At 31.3% G+C, this 10,438-nt stretch overlaps 2 protein-coding genes across 3 annotated transcripts; both read left to right on the plus strand.

The window, feature by feature from the left end:
- The first annotated feature begins 120 nt into the window (after positions 1 to 120).
- Positions 121 to 4,268, plus strand: LOC123222702 (ADP-ribosylation factor-like). 2 transcript variants are annotated; one of them, XM_044645607.1, is made up of 7 exons: positions 121 to 398; positions 466 to 635; positions 1,540 to 1,610; positions 2,137 to 2,256; positions 3,253 to 3,371; positions 3,771 to 3,879; positions 4,083 to 4,268. In XM_044645607.1, exons 2-6 carry the CDS (start codon positions 488 to 490, stop codon positions 3,862 to 3,864), a joined length of 552 nt encoding a protein of 183 aa, XP_044501542.1. In that variant the 5' UTR covers positions 121 to 398; positions 466 to 487; the 3' UTR covers positions 3,865 to 3,879; positions 4,083 to 4,268. The 2 variants fall into 2 exon arrangements, with proteins under 2 accessions (XP_044501542.1, XP_044501543.1); XM_044645608.1 differs by lacking the exon at positions 121 to 398 and having other exon boundaries at positions 419 to 635.
- Positions 4,269 to 7,999: 3,731 nt separating this feature from the next.
- LOC123222703 (MYB-like transcription factor EOBII) lies at positions 8,000 to 10,237 on the plus strand. Its single transcript, XM_044645610.1, has 3 exons — positions 8,000 to 8,220; positions 8,352 to 8,481; positions 9,801 to 10,237. The coding sequence occupies exons 1-3, from the start codon at positions 8,085 to 8,087 to the stop codon at positions 10,093 to 10,095; spliced, it is 561 nt and encodes a 186-aa protein (XP_044501545.1). The 5' UTR covers positions 8,000 to 8,084; the 3' UTR covers positions 10,096 to 10,237.
- Positions 10,238 to 10,438: the final 201 nt, after the last annotated feature.

The following is a 10,438-nucleotide window of genomic DNA, read 5'->3' on the forward strand; positions in this document are numbered from 1 at the left end:
AACATTCTACCAATAATTACTATAATTTATTTATAAATAATAGGCTGTCATCCAAATTGATTTTTCCATCTATCATATCCAATGATCAAACTAAACTTAATTTAACATTCGAAATCCGAAGACTTGGACGTCGGGAGTCATGAGAAAGCAATGATTTACAGTCCATTCTATTATTAGGATTCTTTCGTGTTCACCAAAATTCATCTTCAGTTTAATTTATTTAAAATTAATGTTGATAAAGATTATCGTTATTTTTAGCAGGAGTTTCGGTGGTTCAGATTAAGTCCACCGCAAAATTGGAGACCACTAAATGAACAAAAACGGGAACAAGAGTATATTTATATTTGAATTGATAGAGGCCTTTCGTTTTTTGAGAATCACCAAATAATTTTCCACAGGTAAAAGATAATCCCATAAGTTTGTTGATACCTAAAATACATTTGTTGATTTTGGTTTCGTTCACAGGTGAGCTAGAGGGAAAGCAGAGATGGGGTTAAGTTTCACAAAGCTGTTCAGTCGTCTTTTTGCCAAGAAGGAGATGCGAATTCTGATGGTGGGTCTTGACGCGGCCGGTAAAACCACCATTTTGTATAAGCTTAAGCTTGGAGAGATCGTCACCACCATCCCTACCATTGGTACTTTCGGATGCATTGTTCTTGTATACATTGTGATTTCCTGGTTCCACTTCTTAATAAATGTGATCGATGCCTTTTATGCCTGGCTCTTTTGGGCTAAATTTCACTTGCATCCTAGAAGTTTTTGTCTAATTAGTGGTGGGTGCTTTTGGTTTAGGACCTAGGCGCAGAGACCTTTCCGAAGGGGAGGTCTCTTTTGATTTTAAAGAAGATATATGGTGATTTTTCAGAAAATTTTAAGGAGAATTTTGGAGTAGTGGGATTTGAAGGTTTCTTAGCCGAACTCAAGGCAATTAAATTTTCATTTTTATTTTTTGTGGTGTTTAATATCTTATTATGTTTACATTTCTCTTAGCATGTGTTTTGTAGGATTATCGTATATTTTTTTTAAAAGGATTGAGTTCTGAATTGAGACGTATTGGAATAGTTCATGTCCAGCTCTGCATATAAATTTCAGATTTTAGACGTGGGTCTATGTTCTGATTTCTGAAATCCGCATGATATATTCTCTTTTTGTTGCACATCTAAATTTATGCAGCTTCATGAACTTTAAAGACTACACAAATTGCTTATTCTGGTAAAAATAACATTAGGGTCAAGGGATTTGTTTGTACTAGCATGTTGGGCTGTTATTTTCAATTGGAGATGGTGCACTTTGCATAATAGATGAAGGAAATTACCTTTTTTTTTTATTTTTAAATGAAGAGTTGTTTATTGAGGACTGTATGTTGGGTTGACTGAGCTGATATTTAGTGGTCCTATCCTCGCAGAAGGTGGAGTTTGATGGTAAACTTAGTTGGAGTCTTTCATAATTTTATCACTCTGTTTAGCAGTATATATTAGGATACAAAATAATTATATGTGTGATGTATGATTTTCATTGGCAAGGAACTGTTGGTTGCAGGATTTAATGTTGAGACAGTGGAATATAAGAACATCAGCTTCACTGTTTGGGATGTTGGTGGTCAGGACAAGGTATAGATATCTCAAAAATGTAAGATAGGATGTAGAAAGCTATATCTATCCACCACATGTTGAAGTGCTTGTGCTTTTTCTTTTTTTAATAATTTTGCCTCATATTTTCTCCATTTCATGGATATGAAAACAGGTTTTCTGGTGAAGAATGACAGTTTGGGTTATATATCTGATAAATGTGGAATGATATATCAATAATTAGAGTTTAGGAGGATCCTTTCTCCTGCATGTGAAATAAACTACTACAGTATCAATAATTTGCGCCTACTGAGGGCACCCCTATGAAGAGGTCTTTCCAGTATAAGATTTCTTGTTTACTTTACCATTAAAATCCTAAATTTTAATTCCATAGAAATGCCTTCTGTTTCTCTTTCTAATTTTGGGCACTGCAAAATTGGTGTAGTTTTTTGCTACAACATGTGACATCATCATATAATGGTTTTATTTTATTACTTGTTATTTAAATTTATGTTTCTAATTTAATTGAAGTTCTTGATGCAACACATGTTCTTTTACGTAAATGCAGATCCGTCCATTGTGGAGGCACTATTTCCAGAATACTCAAGGCCTTATATTTGTCGTAGATAGCAATGACAGGGATAGAGTTGTTGAGGCAAAGGATGAGTTACAGCGGATGTTGAATGAGGTATGCAAACCATTTTATTATTCACTGAATATTCAGGTTCTTTTTAGTTCTTCCTTCTTTCATGTTATGGTGGTTTCTAATATTGCTCAGATAGCTGTTTTGTTTTGTTCCTTGAATGAATAATACTTCATGTACAAAAAATTATACAAACTTATTCATACAACTTGATGTGGTAGTATTTGATTGGGCGATTTTAAATGAAAGAAAAAGTAAACAATTTCATCACTCACTTACAAGCTATCACCTTAGTTTATATAGATAAGTTAGTAAAATATATTTGTATGTATAGTTTTATTCTTTTTTAATACTCACTTCTCAACATTTTCTAAACTGTTGCTTCAGCTGATTGATATTTGTTGTAGTGTCCTTTCTATTTGTGGTTTCTTATATAACACTTTTTAAGGCCTAATTTGCATAGATTGGCTTTGGTTATTCTAGTTACATGTCATGAAATAATCATCTTTTTAATATATTCTGTGGGTCTTCCCTGAAGTTGCAATTTCCGCCCCCTGATATGCTATGTTCTGATGCCAAACACTGACTTACTTTTTGGGATTTGACTGATATATACCTTATTCTTTCACAGTAGACCTGGCTTTGTTGTGTTCTTTTTGCTTCTTAAAGATTTAATGATCTGTATTGCATATTGGTTTTGGCACTTTTTTGTTTGAGAGGTATCATCCTTGCTCAGAATAGCAGGAGCAACTGTACCTTGTCTTTCTTTTAGTCCTTTTGCTCTTCTGAAATTCTTGCCAGTAGTAATTGCACTATTACAGTGGCTTCACAGCCATGACTGCTGATTTATGTGTCCCTAGGATTAATGGCTTGGCTCATATCCCTTATACTGCATATTATTGCTAGTTCTGTCTGCTTTCTGCATTTTCAACTTTTTAGTGTCCACAATGGTTGTTCTGTATCACCGGATGGATCAAACAGGCTAAAAATTCCTTTGCTTTGAGGGTTTTAACACAATATGGACTGTCATTTTGGTTTCAGGATGAACTGAGAGATGCTGTATTGCTAGTATTTGCCAACAAACAAGATCTTCCAAATGCAATGAATGCAGCAGAAATAACTGACAAGCTTGGTCTTCACTCTCTTCGGCAACGGCACTGGTAAAATGCTTTTCTGATTATGAATGTTCTCCCATGAGTTTATTGGAAACATGCCTTCAATATTCAGATGGGTGAATGAGACAATACCTCAGACAATTAACATAGCTGTAATTATTGGTCATATGAGGACATATGGAGCTGAATTCAATCCGAACCGCATATGCCTTCAATATTATCTTTAAATCAGTTAGGTGAATGGGACAGTATTTCATACAATTAACATAGCTGAACTTACTGGTCATATGAGGACATTAACATAACACTGCCATCCCCTGCTATATTTGGTTAAAGATTACTGTAACTGACTTGAGATGATGCAATTTGTTACATAGAAATTTAAAGTGATTTGTTTGTGGTTTATAAACATTCTGTTTGGCATGATGTGATGGTCAATTACAGGTATATCCAGAGCACATGTGCAACCTCTGGAGAGGGCCTTTATGAGGGTTTGGATTGGCTCTCCAACAACATCGCTAACAGGACAAACACATGAACAACATCAAGATAGGTATGAGATCTGAAATTTAGTTAGAACCAATATAAAAGCTACCATATGTATTAGTATGCATCCTGTCTGGGTGCTGCCTTGACTTGAAAACAGCTTGTTATAACGTCCAGACAAGTGTGTATAAAATAAGGATGAAATATGGCTTCCAAAGTGCTAACATTACATGATTTTTTTCTCTGTTTGCAACCTCTCCTATTCTGCAGGCACAAGGCAATTCAGGATTTTGATTCATCAATTAGATTTACATCACGAAATCTAGTTCCAGAGGAGATGTTTTTCCTTTTGCTTCATCAATATTGTAATCGCAGAATGGTTGTTTAATCAACCGAATATGGCTATTGGCTTCTGTAATTGCTACTTTAACTATAAAAATATCTATTGTGGTGTCACTCTTATCTGCTCTGGAGGTAAAATATTCTGTAATTTGTTGTGTTTGCTAACAACCATTGAATTTGGCCCGGAACTGAAAATAAATTAAGTAGTCCCAGTTTGAAGATCTAAACATTACATGCTGCATAGCTGGTGTCAGGGGGCTCTGTTTTTTCCCCTGCGTTTGGTTTGCGGTGTTTTGTGGAAGGGAGTGGCAATTGTTGAATGTGGTCGGTTCAATGGTTGGCATACTATGATGATGCTATTAGAACTTTATTTATTAATTTTGGTGAAATATTTATTGAATGTGATATATTTGTTATTTATTAAAGGGTAAAAAGTATGTGAAAAAAGTTCCGAATATTATCAGAGGATAAAGTTGTTCGAATTGACTATTGGTACAGAAATTTATATTAATTGAATATTATTAAACAAAAAATTAATTTTTGTATTATATTACATTAAATTAACGGATAAAATAATAATTAATGAATAAATAACATATCAACCCATATAAATTTTAGTTTATTTCATTGAGTTACATACCATTGCTTGTTACCACTAAAACTTTCCCACCATATAATTTTGAAGTCAACTGAAAATTAGGGTTTTGACACCTAATTGATCCAAGCAAACCACGTTGGCAATGTGATTAATTTTAATCCTATCCCATTTGTATACTAATTGAAAAAGATGTGCACTTTCAAATCAATCAAGTGAATTTCATTCATTTAATGGGAGGAGGGTTTGTCTTTGTACTTTCATATTACAGTTGGATTCAGCTTAATCCACAAATTGTTCATATGATTCGGTTAGATGTGCCTTTTTTAGCAAAACTAAAGACCTCCAACCCAAGTATGTCTCTCCTTTTGAGTCTTCCTCTTCTTCACCACATGCCCTCGCTCTTCCGCAGCCACATAATCACAACTTCATTATAATCACATATTATGGAAGAGTCTAAATATTAGTGAATTGATTCAATAAATATATATATATATATATATATATATATATATATATATATATATATATTGTATACTTAATTTAGATATACAGATAATATATCATTATGTGATTAGATGATTTTAAATTAAATATAAAATAATATCTAATCATATGATGACATAATATCTATATACTCAAATTATATACAAAAAAATATGTACACATAATATTACTCGAATTGAATTATAAAAAAGATATGTCATTCTTATAAATTGAACACTCTTTTAATTTAAAAAAAAAATCTATAAAACGATTCATTAGCATGTTACATTAAAACAATTTTTATTTTGTGGGGAAAAAAAAATCTATAAAGAGTTCATATGGCTTTTTTAAAAACAAGAGCCGAAATTTGTAGTTGCATGGGGGTGGGAAGATTAACGAAGAAGACAATGTATTTAAATTAGATTAGATTAGTGGCTATGACTCAAGTAGTTAGGGATAAGTCTATTCTTATTAGGGGTTTTGATCATTTAAGTTAAACCAATCAAACCGATTTTATTTTTTAATTTATTTGTACTTTAGTTTTAAGTATTTTGTGAAAGAAGGTTTTTTAAACCTAATTAAATATTATTTTAATTATGATTATATATATTATTTTGTGCATTAATCAATATATAATAAAGTTATAGGGGAACATTTTATTTACGGAGGTAATTAGTAGGTGAGATATGTTTAGATAATTTTGAATTAAAAATTAAATAATATTTAATCATATAATAACATATCATGTATATGCTTAAATTATATATTTAAAATAGGTATATATAACATTATTCAAATTCACATGGACTATAAATTTTAATCGCAGTTTACATGGTTTTATTGATCTTTAAAAGAAAGCCAAAAGACTTATTCCCACTTAAGGTACAGTGAAATCTCAAATGCACACTCATTAACTTTTAAAAATCTAAACATCCATTTATCACCAAATTTTTGTCAAATTTTTTGTTAGGATTAAGGGTAAAATCGTTATTTTATTAGTAATATTAAAAAAATTATAATTTTATCTTATTTTCTCTTAAGTTTTGAAAACTAACAATTTCACCTCACTTTCAAAACTTTTCCAGTTTAGAAAAGTAGCTCCCCCCAATCCCTAGGTTTCTTCCTTCCCTCTCTAGCGACGAAAGTAGCTAAGAGGAGGCGGTGACAAATGTCTTTTTATCTTCATACCTTCATTGTCATCTAAGAAGAGAAGGAGATCGTCTCCATCTCTTCTTAGACGGAGATGAAGACGAAGAGACATTCGTCGTCATCTCCTCTCAGCTACTGTCGTAGCTAGATGGTCATTGGAGAGGGAGGGAAGAAACGTTAAGATTTGGGGTAGAAAAACTATTTTTCAAAACTGAAAAGGTTTAAAAAATGAGTGAAATTGTTAGTTTAAAAACATAGGAGAAAATTGAATAAAATTATATTTTTTTTAGTATTACTGATAAAATAATGATTTTACCTTTAACTCTAATAAGAAATTCTAATAATAGTTAGGTAATAAGTGAATATTTGAGTTTTTGAAAATTAACAGGAATGTGTTTAGGATTTTACTATGTCATTGGTGGGAATAAGTCTTTTGGCCTTAAAAGAAATATAAAAATAACAAAAATAATAAAAAATAAAACTAAAAAAATATAATTATAATTAATATTTAATATTAGTTTAAGATATTTTCACAATTTTAATAAAAAAAATTATGATAGATTTGTAATTGATATTTATATTAAGTATAAAAAGTAGTTTTTGAATTTCACAATAAGAATAAACTAATAATTTACAATGGAATCAAACAGTTAATACTAACAAAATTGATAGATATATACAACAATAAATTTTTAAAACTTAAATATGGTAAATTGTTATTTTATCAAAGATTGGGTGGAAAACTATCATTTTACCCGTCACACACACATACAAAATAATATTATGTGTATAAATAATAATGTATTATTATATGATTATATATTATTTTATTTTTAATTTTCAATTGAAATTATTAATTTATCAAAAATTAGGGGGAATCTATCGTTTCACCCATCACACACAAAAAAAATATATATATTATGTGTACAAAAAACAATATATTATCTTTAATTTTTAATTATTCAATCATATGATATATCGTTATTTTTACACAAAATTATATATATATATATATAATTATATTTTATTTAATTTCAAGTCACAGGATCATCATCAAAAGTCATTTTAGTTTCCTTTACAATTTGGCCTGCTTTTATTGTTATTACCATAATTTTTTTATTACAATCTACATAATTTTAAATTAATTTAAGACATTTACTTAAGTAAATGATAATCGTTGGATCAAAATACTAGCTGGCTCGGAGAAACGTACAACATTCTGCTTGGAAATACGGAGCAGCTTTGAAGCCCCCCCTGCATTTTATGAAGTTATTCTCAGCTCAAAGCAGATACATTTCGATTTTCTCTTATTTTAACAATTATATTTTTGGTTTTAATATTTCGTCTTTAACTCATTTTCGTATTTATATTTATAACTGCATGTGTTTGTGTTGCGTGGGACGTAAAGAAAAGGGCACATAGAGATGGAGTAGTATTAACCCTAATAAATAATACATGATAATAATGCCATGCAAACATGCATAAAAGTTTATCATCCATCCATGCATCGTCATTACAATGATAATTAGGTACCAGAAACCTGTTTTCCACAGTGGATTAGCAAGTTAATTAGTGTTAATAATCATCTTACACTTTCTCTATAAATACTAGAGCTACCCATTATCTCATCATCCTTTTCCTTCTTTCTCTTTCCCTTTCTTTTTCTCTTTCTTTCTCTCTGAAAAAATAATAGAAAAAGGATGGATAAAACACCGTGTAACTCTGAAGAAGGTGAAGTGAGAAAAGGGCCATGGACCATGGAAGAGGACTTGATTCTGATCAACTATATTGCTAACCATGGCGAAGGCGTGTGGAACTCTCTTGCTAAAGCAGCCGGTAACCTGTTTTTTTCACAACCAAGATAAAACTTGGAAAGCTTATCACGCAAGAAACTAATGATTACCTTTTGTTTTTGATAATTTTAATTGGTATTATCAGAGGCTATCTTATTCTGATTACCTTTGCAGGCCTGAAACGTACTGGAAAAAGCTGCCGGCTCCGGTGGCTGAACTATCTTCGACCGGATGTGAAGAGAGGAAATATCACGCCAGAGGAACAGCTCTTGATAATGGAACTTCATGCTAAGTGGGGAAACAGGTACTTTACACTTTGTGATAATTTTAGATATAGAGAGTTCTTTTCAAGGAAATAATATATAGCCTTAGTCTCAGTTTTTAATATTATTTTGATTGAAAAGTAACTTCACAGACTCCCTATTTTTACATCCTCTCTGAGCAGTCCATGAAAGAGAGAGAATTTCTGTTAAGCAAACCTAGCCACAGAAACTGGCCATTATTTGCACATGGGGTTTTCGAAACCAAAGCCAGCACAGCAATAATCCTTCCACAAGACAACTTTTTAATGAATATTAATAGGTACAAAAAAGAAATCCTGGATTTTTTTGGATTATTTTGAATAATATGTTTAATTATAATCCCCAACATAATAACAAGAGTATGTTAAAAACTTTGCCGTAAAAGGTGAAATGCTTTTCCTTTCAGCCTCTGTATCTCTTATTTAAACGGGTGTTAGATGGTGAAGCTGAGGCTACGTATCATCATTTTCATTGGTGCTATCCTCCATGTAGATTCATCCCCATTGATCCATCAAAACCTCACTAAAGGTGCCCAAAATTTATTTTTTCTCTTTCAAATTAAATCCCCATTTAAGTAATAATTAAGTTTTGAAACATGAAAATAATTTCGCAAATTAAGTTGTAAGGCATGGGCCTAGAATACGCATGAGACAAAAATGACTCGATAATGAGACGTATAACTACATAAAGGTTAAGATGCATGAAATATTTTATGGCTCCTAGCTATGCATATCTATTTTCTGGTCTTTCTCAGAGAGATTATTCACAGTTTTTTCTTTATATAAACTGATTATTTTCGATTTTCCTATGAATAATATTTGATACGGTGACTTTTCACTATAATAGCAAAAGTTGCATTGCTCTAAAAAACTTAAATAAAATTGTGGTCTAGATATTTTCTCCTATGGAAAAATACAAAATTTTTCATAGAGATAGTAATAAATTTAATGATTTTGGATGGATTCGAATGTTTTGGATACCTTATACTTCATCCAGCCATCAAGACACAGATTGGTGATAAAGCAAAGCTTTCTATTTTAAGGTGAACCCATTTAAAATACATCACATGTAAAAGAGAAAGGCTCTTTCTTTAGTTTGAAGCAGACACATTCCACATTATGACAAAACTTCTACTGAAAACAATTAAGTGGTCAATAGATGATTGACTATATATATAAATGAAAAAACAACTAAATTGATTTCCAAATATCAATCTCTTGTTGTGTCGAATAGGCTTGATTCGATGCTTTTGTTAAACTAATTATCATAATTAGTAAGTTTAATCGATAATTATGCTTAAGCCAATCGGATTTTGATATAGGTGGTCAAAGATTGCGAAGCATTTACCTGGAAGGACAGACAATGAAATAAAGAATTTTTGGAGAACTAGAATCCAGAAGCATATGAAGCAAGCAGAAACTTTTTCTGCACAAAGTTCAGAGGCAAACGAGCAGGCGAGTTCAAGCCAAATGTCATACACAATGGACACTTATTCCCCATCTACATACCCACCAAATATGCAGGACCATCAGGCTTTCCCGATGGCCCCTTTGCCTGCTGAAGTGAATGAAAACTATTGGAGCATGGAGGATCTCTGGCTACTTAATAGCGATTAATGATTTTCAGGACGATTTATGTTATGCTTGGTCCAAATCTCTAATTTGGATGCATATTAGATTTATGATATATAGTTCCATCGAACTTATTTAGTATTTTCCATATATATAATTATATGGCCTGTAATTATAGGTTCCCATATATGTATGTATGTATGTATGTATGTATATGCATATGTTTATGTATGTATGTGTGTATGTGTATATATATATACAATAAAACTATGTGTACCCACTTTGAATACACAAATGTGTACACATTTATATGTGTCATCATGTGATTGGATGATTTTGAATTAAGAATGAAAAAATAATCAATCATATGATGACACATATGAGTGTG

The sequence above is a fragment of the Mangifera indica genome, chromosome 8 (genome assembly GCF_011075055.1).
Source record: "Mangifera indica cultivar Alphonso chromosome 8, CATAS_Mindica_2.1, whole genome shotgun sequence".
Taxonomy (NCBI): domain Eukaryota; kingdom Viridiplantae; phylum Streptophyta; class Magnoliopsida; order Sapindales; family Anacardiaceae; genus Mangifera; species Mangifera indica.

Coding starts and splice junctions, on each gene's coding strand:
- LOC123222702 (XM_044645607.1), top strand. CDS start 488: ATGGGGTTAAGTTTCACAAAGCTGTTCAGTCGTCTTTTTGCCAAGAAG. Junction 1,611..2,136: donor ATGTTGGTGGTCAGGACAAG/GTATAGATATCT, acceptor ACGTAAATGCAG/ATCCGTCCATTGTGGAGGCA. Junction 2,257..3,252: donor TACAGCGGATGTTGAATGAG/GTATGCAAACCA, acceptor TTTTGGTTTCAG/GATGAACTGAGAGATGCTGT.
- LOC123222703 (XM_044645610.1), top strand. CDS start 8,085: ATGGATAAAACACCGTGTAACTCTGAAGAAGGTGAAGTGAGAAAAGGG. Junction 8,221..8,351: donor CTCTCTTGCTAAAGCAGCCG/GTAACCTGTTTT, acceptor TTACCTTTGCAG/GCCTGAAACGTACTGGAAAA. Junction 8,482..9,800: donor CATGCTAAGTGGGGAAACAG/GTACTTTACACT, acceptor ATTTTGATATAG/GTGGTCAAAGATTGCGAAGC.